Source organism: Antennarius striatus, chromosome 8 (genome assembly GCF_040054535.1).
Source record: "Antennarius striatus isolate MH-2024 chromosome 8, ASM4005453v1, whole genome shotgun sequence".
In the NCBI taxonomy this organism is placed as follows: Eukaryota; Metazoa; Chordata; class Actinopteri; order Lophiiformes; family Antennariidae; genus Antennarius; species Antennarius striatus.
In genome coordinates, this window is record NC_090783.1 from 18,914,580 (window position 1) to 18,930,532 (window position 15,953).

At 37.2% G+C, this 15,953-nt stretch overlaps 2 protein-coding genes across 10 annotated transcripts in view; one reads left to right on the top strand and one right to left on the bottom strand.

Annotated features, from left to right (window-relative positions):
- camk2d2 (calcium/calmodulin-dependent protein kinase (CaM kinase) II delta 2) overlaps positions 1–8,999 on the top strand; it is a 39,464-nt gene extending 30,465 nt beyond the window's left edge. For 3 of the 9 annotated variants that reach the window (XM_068320909.1, XM_068320908.1, XM_068320910.1), the window contains 9 exons: positions 883–942; positions 2,674–2,718; positions 3,250–3,298; positions 3,797–3,895; positions 4,379–4,399; positions 4,793–4,868; positions 4,963–5,057; positions 6,361–6,589; positions 7,545–8,999. In XM_068320909.1, the coding sequence (XP_068177010.1) occupies positions 883–942; positions 2,674–2,718; positions 3,250–3,298; positions 3,797–3,895; positions 4,379–4,399; positions 4,793–4,868; positions 4,963–5,057; positions 6,361–6,589; positions 7,545–7,548 (678 nt within the window). In that variant the 3' untranslated portion in view covers positions 7,549–8,999. Of the gene's footprint in view, positions 1–882; positions 943–2,673; positions 2,719–3,249; positions 3,299–3,796; positions 3,896–4,378; positions 4,400–4,792; positions 4,869–4,962; positions 5,058–6,360; positions 6,594–7,544 lie in introns of those variants that run through there. The other 6 variants (XM_068320915.1, XM_068320913.1, XM_068320916.1 and 3 more) reach the window with 4 other exon arrangements.
- A 3,444-nt stretch (positions 9,000–12,443) lies between these two features.
- The window catches only part of LOC137600803 (ankyrin-3-like), a 91,515-nt gene continuing 88,005 nt past the window's right edge, over positions 12,444–15,953 (bottom strand). Inside the window, exon 49 of the mRNA XM_068322620.1 lies at positions 12,444–15,083. Within this exon, the coding sequence (XP_068178721.1) occupies positions 14,927–15,083 (157 nt within the window). The 3' untranslated portion in view covers positions 12,444–14,926. The remainder of the gene's footprint in view (positions 15,084–15,953) is intronic.

The following is a 15,953-nucleotide window of genomic DNA, read 5'->3' on the forward strand; positions in this document are numbered from 1 at the left end:
GTGGAAGTTTGTACCAACACTCAAACACAGCAAAACAAAGGCGTACCACCAGACATTTTCACCACTATCTCCGACTTATAGATTGCTCAGTAATAATGTTTCACCTTTGAACTGTGACAATGGCTTGATATCATTTTATATCCCCAACCCTAACCGTGATTTCCATGGAACATACTCCATGGAGAAAAATGCTGAAAACCAAAACCAAGAGAGGTACTGGCCCTCTAAGAGAAAGACATCATGACGGACTGTTCCTAATCAGACCAGAATCAGAAAAGGCACCAGGGAACACAGATCTCCAATCTGTGGTACTATTCTTGAATATCTGTCAGATGAATCTCTGGACTGTTCTTCATTAACTCATCCAAATTGATCTTTTAATTGTTGGCCTGATGTCAAAGCTATTCCTCGCAATTACATGTTAATAACTTACCTGAAAGGGTGAGTAGTCAGCACTAGATTCAACTTACAATACATCCTTTTCTGTAATCTTTCATGTTATTGTTAACACTTCTGCTAAATTTAGTGGAATAAAACACAATTAACAAATATGTGTTGCCATTACTAAATCTGTTATTAGAAACCTGACCAGTTACCATGCTTCTAACATGTTCTCAGCATCATAGCCGTTAAGTGTTAAATTGTAAAGTCAACTGTTTTCTACAATTCTTCCTTCCTGGCAAAACATTCTGCGTAAATGCACAGATTTTATAATTTCTCAGCTGTGATCCAACAATGCCCTAAAGCTAAGTCTTTGGGACACATGTGTGGATGATTTCTTAGGAATGCATGGGGATGAGAGAAGATATGTGCACGTGTGCGTGTGTATATGTTAGAAAAGTATGTATGTGTGTCATATACCCTCTATACTACCCCCTACAGGTCAACAACAAAGCCAACACAGTGACCAGTCCTAAAGACACTGGCCCTGCCCCTGCACTGGTATAAACACAACCTCGCCTACACCTGCACCTTTATCCACAAAACTCCACACTACCTTGCTCTGTAACATTTTAATGATAAGGTTTGTAAAAAAAATATAGTGGGGTAAACCGTATGGTGAAGCATATGTTTAATTCAACTTTAGGCTATCCCTGAATGAAATTGTGTTCAAATGCTTTTGTGGCTATCCTTATTTTAATTGTTTTCATTAAAAACTATCTCAAGTCAACTCAATTGTGCAATGTATTTTCCACAAACAACAAGACAAGCTAATAACTTTAGCATGTTTGTTAGTGGAAAGACCCAACCCCATTTTTCCTGCCCTGTTTTCCCTCATCTATCATTAGTGCTTACCACTGCTGTCACCAATGTAGGGTTAGAGAGACGTACTCCTTTTGTTGTCACTTGCACAGAAGAATCCCGTGGCCACACCTTTTATGGACGTCACACAACTACGTCACAGAACAACTCACCGCTGCGCCCTCACATCACTGTGCCACAATTTTGTCCAGACAATATACATATTCCTCGAGAAAGGAAAAAAATAAGGACAGCAATACCATCAGCTCGCCGGCCATTAGATACATCCTCATATATGACAAAACACTCCTTGACACTCATTCTTTTAGACAGTGCATGACAAGAGCGAGCCGTGCGGCGATACCCACGTCTGTTGTCTCATGACAAAAAACACTTTTTTATTTCTGCTTTGATAACTTCTCTGATCACTTCTGAAATAGGATGAATCAGGTCATTTTGTATTTTTTTCTAGATGTCCCAGTAAACACTGTTAGTGGACAAGTGTAAATGCAGGCCTGTCATGCTCTGCAAAAAAAGAATTTCCATGTAGTTGCGTACCTGTTCATTGAGCTGGGAATCCACTCTGGTGTCCCCAAATATTTTTATAAGTACTTGTAGCTTGCAAATGTCCAGTCATGTTTTGGTTTCTTGTTGCTGCCTTGGCTAATACAAATCCAGTGTGGCTCCAAACACCAAATCGATCCTGTGCAAACAAAAGGCCTTCGCAGCAGAACAATTTGCAGCGTCCCTCGGAGCCTGTCAACCCTGGGTATAGCTGGAAATGCTGGACAAACCCTTTCCAGTCTGGGGCATGTTAGCTAGTTCAGGGATTGGATGATCAAATCTTCCTTTATTCCTCCTTCAGCCATTGTAGGAGAAAAAAGCAAGTAGATTTTCCAGGTTCAAAGCGTGTGTAGGTTTGTCCGCTAAAGGTCTACGCTGTAACTGTAACTCAACTCTTGTGACCTGTGGAGCGCTGCATTCTCAGAAGTGAGAATCCAATCACAGGATACGTATATGTCAGGTCAATGTGAGGCCGGCTAAAAGGCCTTACGGTCGCCAACTCGTGATCTGATTGGCTATTGCATCTGTCTAATAGCTATATGTGCCCATTTGCTCAATCCACACAGATTGTTGTTTCTGAAGGCTTTTGATTTCATTCAACCTGCCACGTTAACCTGGCAACAAAAGCTACAGTATACAATACTCACACACACACACACACACACACACGCACACGCACGCACACACACACACACACACACACACACACAGAGGCTGATGATGTAATCAGATGTCTGATTACAGAGGCCAGACTGTGTTGAGGAAAAACAGGCAGACAGTTACACATAGATTTGCCTCATTTAATATTTTTTGGATTGCTGTAGACATTTCTTCCAACAGCTTTTCTCTTGTTTTATTTCTATTCAGGAACCACAGACAACTGTAATCCACAATCCTGTGGATGGAAATAAGGTATTGTAACTTAAACACCATTTTCAGCGCTGGTTGCATTTATTAGTTTATTTTTATTTCCACAATTGCAAATTATGATAATATCTCTATCACGACATATAATTATTTTAAAAATCTGTATCCTTTTCTATGTATGAATATCATAACATAACATATAATCATGAGAATATGCACATATACAGCATATCAAAATGACAGATTAAGTTGAAGACAAAACCTTTGTTGTTGCTGCCATTTTTCACAAGTTCAAGAAAAAACTTTGCTCACAAAAGGCTTTTAATCTAAAATTTTAATTTATAAATGTGTCCAAGCTTGTTAGCATTTGTGGTTGATCAAGATAATCTTCCACCTAATCGAAATACTGATTGAACAGCATGCATAGGTGTTATGACCTTAACAATAAAAAGCCACTCTAAAATTTCCAAGCTTGTCCACTATAGCTGTTGCTCAAGGGCTCATTCTTTGTTGAAGAGAGGTGGGGACACTATGATACACAATTTATATGTACCAAATCTGTTTTTTTTTTGTCAGGAGTCCATTGAGAGTGCCAACACCACCATAGAAGATGAGGACATAAAAGGTTGGAACACTTAACATCTACATTGTTTTATCACAGCAGTTAGTGTTACCGTTTTAGTGACCAGATCACTTTTTTGTTTGTTTTTTAACTTACTTTAGTTAAAATACAGCTCTCACAGTTATCTCCTGCACCCCCCCCCACACACACAGCTCCATCCTTGACTGTGTTCCTCTTGCACAATTTAGTTCTTTCTCTTATTTTTCTGTCTTGCCCTTCCTCTCATCCTCACAGTTTTCCCACATTGTATCTGTGGATGATCTTGAAATCAGTTATATATATTTTCATTTTTTTTAAACTTACATTTTATAGCATGTTTTCAGGATTAAATCTGTGTTAATTATTACTTATTATTTCTATTTTTCTGTGTTTTTTGAAACGTTTCATTTCCCCCATAATTCCTGGCTTACCTTTACCCACACATACATGTTGTATGCCTTAAACAACCGTTTATCACCTACTCCACCCGATCACACACCCATCCATGCATTCTCTTGACAGCCCATCATCTGGGCACCATAGTGAGCAGTATGTTGAGCTCTAAGAGCCGTTCTTCACAGATGTCTGACTCAAGGCAGACACCTACCTCCTCATTTCAGAGTAAGTCTGTCTGCAGTGGGGGAGAATTGTCGTATTTGGATCTACTCTTGTTACTCAATCATCAAAAAAGTCCTGTGCCTGAAACGTTTTGCCCCTCATGTTTAAAACCTTCTCTTTGCTTAGATGTATGGATATTTGATAGTCTATGGTTTCAAAACATTTGCTTTAATAGTGCCCTTTGCCCTTTGCCCTCTCCAGTGAAACATAATCCCAGGTTTTGGCCCTGAAAATCTCCTCCTACCTCTTGATATTTTTCTATATTTCAATTGAGGAAGTTGTTCTGTCTTGTAGACCCAGCTCTAATTGTTTTTTCTTCTGACATACCCAGGCATTAACTCATGAAGTAAAATGCTGACTTTTACACACATTGTTGTGGCTTATTGCTGGTGAAGGCAAAGGAGCTGAAGTATTGATTTGTATAATTCTTTGCTTTTGAATATGTCTTTTTGCTGCATAAATTAAATAACTTCTTAATGTCTCCAGCCTGCAACAATAACAATAAAGGTAACTGTCAACATTAATTAAAACTACCCTTGTGGCAAATACCTGCATCCAAGAATTGGTTTACCCATCTATCTTTTACATTGAGCTGTTGGGTGAACACGTTGTCCTGCATTTTCCTGTCTGGTACATTTGTCATTAGTTACAGGAGGTTTTCTTGTTTATCTAATTTAGATATGGAATGAATCAGTTTCTAAAAATGTTTGGTGTGATTTTCTTGGCTAATAATTTTGAAATACAGACAGTTTGTAAGAATCCATTTGAAGCTGATTTGATGTCCGTGATTTTCCTTATCTGCATTCAGAGCTATATTTCCCACTTTGTCCTTCAATTACGACTACAAGTTTTATTCCGCAGTTTGTGGAGGTGATGATGTTTTGTTGTCTTGTTTTGTAGCTCGCAAACAAGAAATTATTAAAGTCACTGAGCAGTTGATTGAGTCTATAAACAATGGGGACTTTGAGGCTTACGCGTAAGTTTCTTCAACTGCATTTTACAGTAATATCTTATTTGAATAATCTGCATAATTCCTTTCCTGATTCTATATAATTTTTTTTGGATAACAGGAAGATTTGTGATACTGGTCTAACGTCCTTCGAGCCTGAAGCCCTGGGCAACCTAGTGGAAGGACATGACTTCCACCGCTTCTACTTTGAGAATGGTGAATGCAGACACATTAATATTTTGATTTTGTCATAAAAGAAAAAAAAAAAACACGAGGTGTTTTGCTGAAAATTGTGACATATTTCAAAACAGTTGCTTTGGCAACTGTCCAGAGCATTTTAAATTTACTGTATATGGTATCTGTGGGTCTTGGCTTGCTCCAAAAGGCACAGGCAGAATGCTGACCTCACACCTGAATTCGATCCTGAAAAGACCACGTGGCTCTTGAAATGATTAATGGCGGTTTATTTTTGTTCCAGGAATGTTATATTGTTGAAGTTATGGCAGCTGCTTTGCTTTCTAAAGCATTACCTAGCAAAAAAAAAAAAAAAAGTTTCTCTGAAGCGATGTTGAATACCTGATTTCATTAAGGAAAGCTTGTGATTGAATTATGGAATCAAAAATGGACTGTAATTCTCACTGTTTCTGTAAAATGCATCATTTTGTTCTTAAGAATTTGGGAGTGAAGATTTATACCACAATGTAAAAGGCAGGTGTAGCATCTATAGCATATATAATAACCTAAATTATTCTCACAGTTCTATTGCATGCATTATAATGTGTCACAAAGAAACTGCTGTGGAGTGCCTGACATTTCATAATCAGACAATGGGAAATGTGCAAAGCTCTCCATCTGCCGATTGATCCTACCCTCACCTATGTTCATGAGCGATGGGTCATGACCGAAAGAACGAGATTGAGGATACAAGCGTTCATCCTTGAGGATGGGCAAATGCAGGGGATGACTTACCACATATGCGACAACCACCTACTAACTACAGCAAAGAGATATTATGAAGTATTTTAAATTTATGAAAATACAGATTTGATTAGTGGACATGGGCTCAATCATACTATATATGTCATCTTCATATAAAAAAAGCTCTATTAGTAATTAATAACTGTCCTCAGACTGTTTAAAAAATAGCTCAGATACAACAGATATGTTTTATAATCTCAAAGACAGACAGGCCCGCACATTCCTTTCTTGTTTCATATCAATCAATATTCCGTCTCTTTATATTTAAGCTCAGTGTTTTGTTTTGAATTATTCATTGTTTCTGAAGTGTCCTGCTGCATTCTGATACTGCTTTTTATGAATGTATTTATATATATAGCAGAGATGCCATGCAAAGGTTGATTTTACCTGAGCATAATGGCAAAGGAATAAATGATTTTGATTTCATCTTCACACAGACCAAAGTGGAAACAAAGGGTGATATCCATCATATCCATTTAATATGTGATTCAAAGTGACAGCTTTTTCCATGTAATTACTTGTGTCTCTGTCTCCCATCCAGCCCTGTCCAAAGGGAATAAGCCAGTGCACACCATCCTCTTGAATCCACATGTACACTTAATTGGGGAAAATGCAGCATGTATTGCCTATATCCGACTGACACAGTACATGGATTCAGGCGGCATGCCCCGCACCATGCAGTCTGAGGAAACCCGTGTGTGGCATCGCCGTGATGGCAAGTGGCAGAACATCCACTTCCACCGCTCTGGCTCACCCACTATCCCCTCCCAGTAAGCAACGGCTGAAAGTCTTTCTGCCTAATATTAAGTCATTAAACCTTAATTTGAAAGTGTTGTAGGTGTGACTCAAGTGTCGTCAGTACACTGTAACATCACTGTTCAGTGTTGTTACAAGTACGACTAAGCACATTTCTGACCATACGCAATTATGTCAATCCATGAGTGGTCAAAGCTATAAAATCTAGACAAATCTAGACACTGAAATCAAATAGTGATATTGGTTTTTAAAGTAATATTAAGTACTTAAAGATTTGGCAAGAGAGAATTGGCCATTACACTTGTCAAGTGTAGATTACACCGCAGTTTCATTCAAAGGTGGCAGATTTACAGTGCTAACTTCACTGTAACTTCTGAAGACCTGCTTTCAAGCTCACAAAATTAAATTTTATTTTCAAAAATGTTTAGGTCATTTTTTGAAAAATCACTGAAAACACTTGTTTGCATTGTCCATCAGCATGTCAAGGACAATTCACAGAAAGTGAAGTCAGTGATCCATCTTACACAATAGTACGCACAAAATAATAATAATCATAATAAAATAATATAAAGAAATCTTGCTGAGTTGAAGGTCTTTTTTAAATGAATTTAAAAAAAATTCATTTTAATGTTTCAAGACCACAATAATCTTTCAATTTGCAACTACAATAAAAAACAACCTAGCACAATAATTAAATACACAAATGTGCTTCAGTAGAATTTTTATATTTCATTTCTCAAGCCACACGGAGCTGCAGCATCATGATGAAAGAGTTGCATGCGGCTCCAGAGCCGCGTTTTGCCAATTCCTAGTATAGTGTCAAGAGCTGCTGTAGATTACTGTACTGTTATATTCACACATGCTTGTCTTGCTTTTCCAGGTACTCTGACTTTCTCTTTGCACAATAAATAGTTTCAGTGTTCTGCGTCGGATTGAGTTCACATTTCTATTCTCTCTGTCTTTCTGCAGTTAATGGAGTACCCAGATGTCATCACAAAAATGAAAGGAAAATACCTACCAGTAAATACAGAAGGGCAGTCGATTAGCCAAACCATGAATGCTTGCCGACCTTAAACTCAGCTATAGGGAATTGACACCAACAGGACAAAAATATTACTACATTTTCAATTAGTGACATTTTATTAATGGAAATCATTTTAAACCACTACCGAGTGGCTGCACACAGTATTTGGACATTAGGAAACTAGTATAATGAAAACATTTTTGTTGTTTTTTTAAGATGTTTTGGTATGCATTTTAAATATAAAATAGAGATGTTAAAAATCTAGTACTGTAACCTCTCCCCAAACTTAGTTATGTATTTTTATGTGTATTTATGTGTGCGCAATACAAAAACTTGGGAAGATTAGAATGTTAAAATTTGAGCTTGCTTTAGTTCTGGTGATGTACATATTTGTGATTGTTATAAACAAAAGCAAATAAAACTGCTAAATTGCTATTCAGATGAATTGAGAGTTTACATGAAAGTCCAGTTTATGAGGTACATTTATGTTTGCTATGAGCTAAATCATACTTTTTAATTTCAACATATAATTATGTAAGTGTAAAGAAAAGCAAAGCAGTTTACACTTTGTATCGAGTAACGTTTGCCTTTATAGCAGTGAAATAAATAAGAATGTAGCATATAAGTACTATATGAAAATTCAAGACTATTGTGTAGTGCATGGGGAGGTGTAAGCAAGATCATAAGAAACTAGAATATATTCTGACTGATTTGTGAACCACTGACATTTTTGTTTGCATTTGTTGATGTTGTGCATCAGTCCTGTTCCAAATGTTTCCAAGTCCTCCAGTGATGTAAAAATACAGACTGTGTTTAGCATCCAGTGTAAATATCAAAAACATATCTAGAGGAGAGAAAGTAAACTCCTGGTTGCTGAAGTGTCTCATATTTTGTATAAAAATGAGAAGAAAACAAGCTCATTTCATAATTATTGTATTTCTATTGTACAATTACGTAGGGTTTTTGTTGTCATTTTATTCTTATTTCCTGTGTCATACTTTGCTCAGAAATGACGATGATAAAAATCGAGCCTCTAACTTTAGTTATATGTATTCTAAATTTGTAAACACTGAAAAACAATTGAAGAATGCTGCATTTGTACAACAGGAGAATAAAACAGCAGTAAAGGAGTCAAGAGCGAAATAGACTGCAGTATCTGTTGGGATTTTTTTTTCATGATGATCAGTGCTTCTTCCAGCCAGTACAGGATAATGTCATTACCATGATCATCCTTAGTTTTCCATTTTCAATTAGTTAGTCTTACGCATTTTAAAGGGAAAAATAAGCATTTCTTTCAATGAAACATGATGTCAATGCAATGCACCTCTTCTTGTATGGTGTTTATCTCTTGTCATTCTGACAACAGATTGTTTAAGATGTTAAGGAAATAAATGAGATCAAAGGTGCAATGATTTTTATCTCATTTTGTTGTGTCCTAACCATTATTTTGTGTGAGTTATTCTTCTATGGTGCTGAGAAACAGTGAATTCGCTATATTTGAATTTAAAGTACTATTGTAAACCCGATATTCTCTGACTAATAGTGGTCACAGAGATAATTTCACATTAAACATAATCAGAAGTGAAAGGGTGTTATAGTAAATAAATCTAAACGATGTATGAATTCAAAGACAAAGAACTATGGATGTGAGATCACTCTTGCACAGGTTAGAGGGTGTGGGGGCGACATAATGTATGGCTTTATCAAACCTGAAATACAGTTATAGTTACACAAATCAGGAAGATTTGTGTAACACTGCCAAAACACATCGGTTTTGGCAGTGTCCCCTGCCAAAACTTTAGATTGTGCTCCGTGGTCCACTGGCGTCGCGCCCGGCGTTTGCCCCGCCTCACACCCTATGACAGCTGGGAAAGGCTCCAGCCCCTCGTGACCTGAGCATGCGGACGAAGCGGTCAGAAAAAATGAATGAATTAACTTGATTGTGTAAAACTGGAAAGACAGGATGAGATCGAAGTGACATTTGTTGGTTTTGGGGGCTTGCCTGGAAACCCAATGTTTCCTGTTTTCCCATCAAGGAAAAGACATATACGAGCAAACCTTGGTTTTTGAACGCTTTGGACATCGAACAAATCAGAATTCGACCAAAAAATTCGTAATTTTTTTTGTCTTGGAAGTCGAACAAAATTTGGAAGTCGAACGCTAAACGCAGTAACATCCATCCTCCTCCTCCTCTCCCTCGCCAACGTTCACGCATGCTAACTGCTCACCACCACAAAGGCAAAAATTCTTATCTTTATTGTTCTTATGCTTTAACTGTAATGTGCTTTTTATTTTATTTTACTGCATTCAATTTTCACTTAATTTGCGTTCCATTGCCTATGGTACGAGTTACGGTACCGTAAATTTCTGTCCAAAAGACGATGGTAACTCGTACCGGAATCTGCGTGGTGAATAATAAGCGGAACGAAATAAGTTGTTCTCTTCTTAACAGGACCGGAGCCCGCTACGCTCACCTCAACACACAATTGAATACTGGCACATGACGCATGTCGCACTCAACAGAGCAAGAGCATTGTATTTACATGCAACCACTTTCGGGTACAACAGGAAGTCCCAAAATAAGAGCGTCACAGGATCATACTTAACACTTTCTCGTGTTTGCTTCCTTCTTTTACATTTATTTGATTTGTTTCCTTACTTTACAATTTGATATGTAAATGACATTATGAAATAACATATAGTACGCGGATAAAGCGGCAGAAAATGGATGGATGTTATGTTGAAAAAAGGTAGTTTTGTAGCGTCTTGGAACGGATCAAGACCATTTACATTATTTGTAATGGGAAAAAATGTATTTGGAATTCGAACAAATCGGTATCCGGAACGAATTGTGGTCGGAAACTGAGGTTTGCTGTACACTCACACATGCACACATCCACACACGTACATACACACACGTACACATGAATGAGGACCTACGAGGTATAAAAGGATCATGGGAAATGAGTTCGGTGGCGGTTTCCCCGACTGATCTGGTGTTATATACTGAGAATCAAATTAAAGAATTTCCGTTTTGGCTGTAAACCATTCTTCTGCTGCTCCTGTCTTTATTTCAGTTTTTGCTGGAGTGTAGCACTCTCACTACAAGTGTAGTAGAGGTTGGTAGTTGGTAGTGGTAGTGGAAGTTTAGGAACGTTGTAAAACATACAGAAATAGCAGTTTGACCGGACTTTAATTTCCATTTTAATGTTCTTGAATTTAACAACAACGGAACAATATTATATATTTGTTTGTGGGACACTTTATTTCACGTATATTGTTTAACAGTTATCACTATTTTGTAATCTTGCAGATGACATTGTGATCTGCAGTGAGAGCAGGGAACAGGTGGAGGAGAAGCTAGAGAGGTGGAGGTTTGTCCTGGAAAGGAGAGGAATGAAGGTTAGCCGCAGTAAGACAGAGTACATGTGTGTGAATGAGAGGGACCCAAGTGGAAGAGTGAGGTTACAGGGAGAAGAGATCAAGAAGGTGGAGGATTTTAAGTACTTAGGTTCAACAGTCCAGAGCAATGGAGAGTGTGGAAAAGAGGTGAAGAAGTGTGTACAGGCAGGATGGAACGGATGGAGGAAGGTGTCAGGTGTGATGTGTGATAGAAGAGTTTCAGCTAAAATGAAAGGAAAGGTGTACAAAACTGTGGTGAGACCAGCGATGTTGTTTGGTCTAGAGACAGTGTCACTGAAGAAAAGTCAGGAGACAGAGCTGGAGGTAGCAGAGATGAAGATGCTGAGGTTCTCTCTGGGAGTGACCAGGAAGGATAGGATCAGGAATGAGTACATCAGAGGGACAGCACATGTTAGAGGTTTTGGAGATAAAGTGAGAGAGGCCAGACTGAGATGGTTTGGACATGTCCAGAGGAGAGATAGTGAATATATTGGTAGACGGATGTTGAGTTTTGAACTGCCAGGCAGGAGGCCTACAGGAAGACCAAAGAGGAGGTTTATGGATGTAGTGAGGGAAGACATGAAGGTAGTTGGTGTGAGAGAAGAGGATTCAAAGGACAGGGCTAGATGGAGGAAATTGATTCGCTGTGGCGACCCCTGAAGGGAAAAGCCGAAAGGAAAAGAAGAAGAAGAAGACTATTGTGTAATCTTGGCACAATATACTAGACCTCTTTAACGTTTTAGTTTGTCTGGTATCAGTCCATCATTATCATTTTATTTTATTGAAAAGAGACAAGATAGAGAAGAAAAATCTTGTTTCCTCAAAGAAAAGACTGAGACTGACCTTTACTACCACACCAGTCAACCTTTAGACCTGTATATATTGCAATTGATATGAGATTTGTTTTCATTTGCACTAAACAAACATTTTCATGCCGAAGTTCAGAATAACCGGTGATGGAAGGTAAAACACCATCCCATTGTTTCCTTAAAACATTCAAATATTAGAATCGTTAGCCTTGAAAAACAATTTTGCTGCGTGAAGATTAGTGAAAATACTGTTGAGGTACTGGTTGGCATCAAGCTTTAACTTCTCTGCTTGTGGATTTTTGATGGACAGCACTCTGTGTGGATTGTATAAAGCTGAAAATTAGACAAAACTGTCACATTTTCAAGTATGACTGAGGCAAAGAAAAGAAAACCAGTCATATAAGAGATAACTTCATTCTTGCAGTAGCTCTCAGCCCCAGGTGAGACCGACTGCGTATCTGCTCAGTACTGGTACATTGAACTGTTAGAAAAGTAGTATGTTACTTCCTTTAATGCATTTGAGTCTTTCTACATGTTTTTGTTTTCCTATGATACAACCTTAATCCCAAATAACAGGTAGTATGTCTTTGTAAGAGTTAGTGAAAAACAAGTCAACAAGATACAATAGCATTCATCTGTAGACTTTAATTCTCTATTGGCCATGGACACACTGCAGCCATTTTTTTGTCTTTTTGAATTTTGATACAGTAATACATGCCCTTACATATTTATATATGCACTGTATATGTATATAACTGTCATTATCACAGAAAAGGGATGTTGATTTTTGAAATTAAAAGCATATCTGTCACAGTGAACTTCCACTAGTTTGCATTTTTTCTCTAACAAAGTAAACATAGATAGTGAAATAAATACATTACATATTGTAGATACATACAATGATGCTCAGAACTGTGAGTAATGGTATATTTAAGCTGTTGTCTTGTGTCATTATGGGTGTGTCTCGTAAAACAATTGCATCTTATTTATCTGCTCTGTTAATATGATATATTGAACCTCTCATATCCCTTGCATAAAAGAATAGAGGTGTTCTCTCCTGACATTCAGGAGTGCAAATACAGTCTGTGTAAAATAAAAGTTTATTTTACTTTGCTGACAGAAATTAATGCAGCATACAACTAACAACTGCCAAAACCTTGCCCAATGTCTAACTCAGAAGATGAGTTGATGAAACTTAAAACATTAAATAAAACAGACATACCTGATTGTATCACAAAAAAATTTCAGAGATGAGCATCTCAGCGTAAGTTGTGATGATTCATTAAATCTTGGAGAACTCTGAGGGGTTTATTGATAATTAGAATTTCCTCACTGATATTCAAACAAAGATGATCTAAATCCATTGTACTTAGCAGCAATCTAAATTTTAAAAAAAAGCAACGAAAAGATCTAATACATCTTGATCAAACAGTTTGAATTTGTCTTCAACATTTCTCACAATATTCTCTTCACACAAGCTGACAATGTAGTATTTAACACATGCATGGAGATACACAGAAACATAGAGTACCTTCTGCAGAACTTCACTCACATATCCATCATTCACACAGGTTGAGTCCTGATCAACAATTCAAAACAAAACATTTGGAACAGAATTAAACGTGACACAGATGGAAAGAGGCATAAGGATAATCCATATGATTTACAAAGCAGTCAAAGCTGTGATCATAATGACAGATGTTAATTAGTCATGCCTGCTTTACTTCACATGAGTGATTATTAATTCCTAGGCTACAGATGTAAATGTCTAGATTATAGATAAGATATAATTCCTAAAGACACAGAGCCTACATTAAACACAGCAGCAAGAGTTAAATCAGGGTCCAAACATTCTGGTTTCCTCTCTATGGCATCTTGGCCATCTGAATCTAACGAGCATAGAGACTATAATGCCGAGTGAGAATTGTTTATGTAAGATTGAGAAAAGTTTGAGAAAGGCAGTGGAGTTGATATATTATCATTTCGATCCCAACACATACTCAGAATAACGCAACTAGTTGTACTTTAAGGTGGTTCATGTAGTTGTTGTGAAAAGTTTCTTTCTTTCTTTCTCAAAAATCTTTCTTTCTTAGTTTTTTACGTGGTCCTGTAGCTCTCAACAGTTTTATTTTGATTTTAAATCCAAATGTGTCGGAAAACTGTCTTCCGTTCTTGCAGAGAAACTGTTTTTCATGTTTTCCTGGACTGTCAGAATTGAAAATCTGTTTCTGCTTTTAGAGAGAATCTCTCTAAAAGCAGAAAAAGGTTGTTTGTTGTTGACAAACAGGTATACATACATTATTAGTTTTAAACACAGGAAGAATAAAAAAAAAATAGTGGCAGATTTTAAACTTTCTTCTGGGCCAAGCGATTTATCTAAGCAGGAGGAAAAAGGTTGAAGGCTCGTCTGACTGTAGTGCAGAATCCTTTTTACAAAGAATGTGTCAAACAAGAATCAGAATCGATTTTAACTATTTAGAGCTATGAATGTTTTAGATACTTTTACGAACTTGTGGTGTGTCAACGGTGTCTTATGATCTGTGTTGAGTGAGAAGCTTGTGTTCAGTCATTGATTGGTTTCATTTATGCATATTCTGTTCAGTTTTGTTTATTATTTTCCAACTATCATTTGTTTTTGATTGTGAATTCCCTTTTGCGTGAATACCTTTTGGATTTTGTGGTAGTGTGATTATTTTGTAATTTGTTTTCTGTTAATAAACATGCTTTTAAAAAAACAACTAATCTTTCTTTCTTTCTCACCATCAAACCACTTCAAGACAAACATATCAAGGACAACTCTGAGACAGAAAGTATCGTTAATCAGGAACACTACAGAATGCTTTTTATGGTCACAAGGCAAAAAAAAACTCCAGAACATGAAAAGAAAATCATGAACACAACACAGAAGCCTCAGAAGAAGACTCCAAATTGTGAATACATTGTCATCTCCCAGGAAGACTGTGGTGGTTTTGTGGTGTCTTGGTGCACACTGGGATTGCATGTGGCTAATGCATAGGATTTGGGGGACTTTAGCATGGGCAGAGTTGGGGATAGTGTTACACATTCTTCTACACTTTCCCTTTCTCTTTAGCCTCATCATTGTCTATGTCTTCTTTTTAATAGTGGTGAAAGAGCTGTTGGAGATGCTTCTGGAGATCACGTCTTTTTGGTCCTCTTTTGGAGTTGTTCAGTTGCTCTAAAAGAACCTGTTTACGCTGTCCAGTTTCTTTCACCACTGTTCGCCTAAGAGTGCAATCTTTACGCATGTGGGCCCTGTGTGGTGAGAGTAAAAAGAAGACAAGTCAGCAACATAATAATACACCTGAGACAGTTAATCACATTGAGAAAAGAGAAGTTGATGTTTAAAGTCACAAATCGTATCATGCTTTGCAAATCAGATAGTCATTGGTTATGAAAGGTATTAGAACTCGTGCGGAAACTTAATAAGAGTCAATGCAATGCACATCTTCTTGTATGGTTGTCATTCTGACAACAGTTTGTTTAACGTGTTAAGGAAATAAATCAGACCAAAGGTGCAATGATTTATATCTCATTTTATATCTCATTTTGTTAACCATTATTGTGTATGTATAACTTTTTTCTGCTTTTTAATTACAGCTACAACTTTTGCTGTAATTTATCACAGTACAATTCACATTTTGGTCAATTGTTTTGTAAAAGAAAATACCCAGGAAAAAAAAATCAGCATTCAAGTTTGTCCACTTATTCACAGCAGTTTTGATGTTTATGCAGCTCACTATATCTCTGTCATTGTTAAACTTTTATAAAACCCTGCTGGAAAGATGCCAGTGCGCTAAGTTTTATTTGTACATCCCTTGCCTTGTTTTGTCCTCTAGCTGGTCCTCTCTGAGAATCTTAAGGTTTCAACAACGTTGAGGAAGATACTTGGGGAGAAAAGCAATCCAGGACTCCAATTACATCACATTGGATGAAGTAGAACTATAGCAAATCTGCAAATAGTTACTTGGTGAAAAAAGGTCAAACTAATTTAAAAAAAATTAATTCATGACTGTACATATGGGAAATTAGGGCAGCATGGTGGCGCAGTGGGTAGCGCTATCGCCTGGATGGATGGATATGGGAAATTATAAAAATGTAATGCAAAATATTGGGGCATAAAGT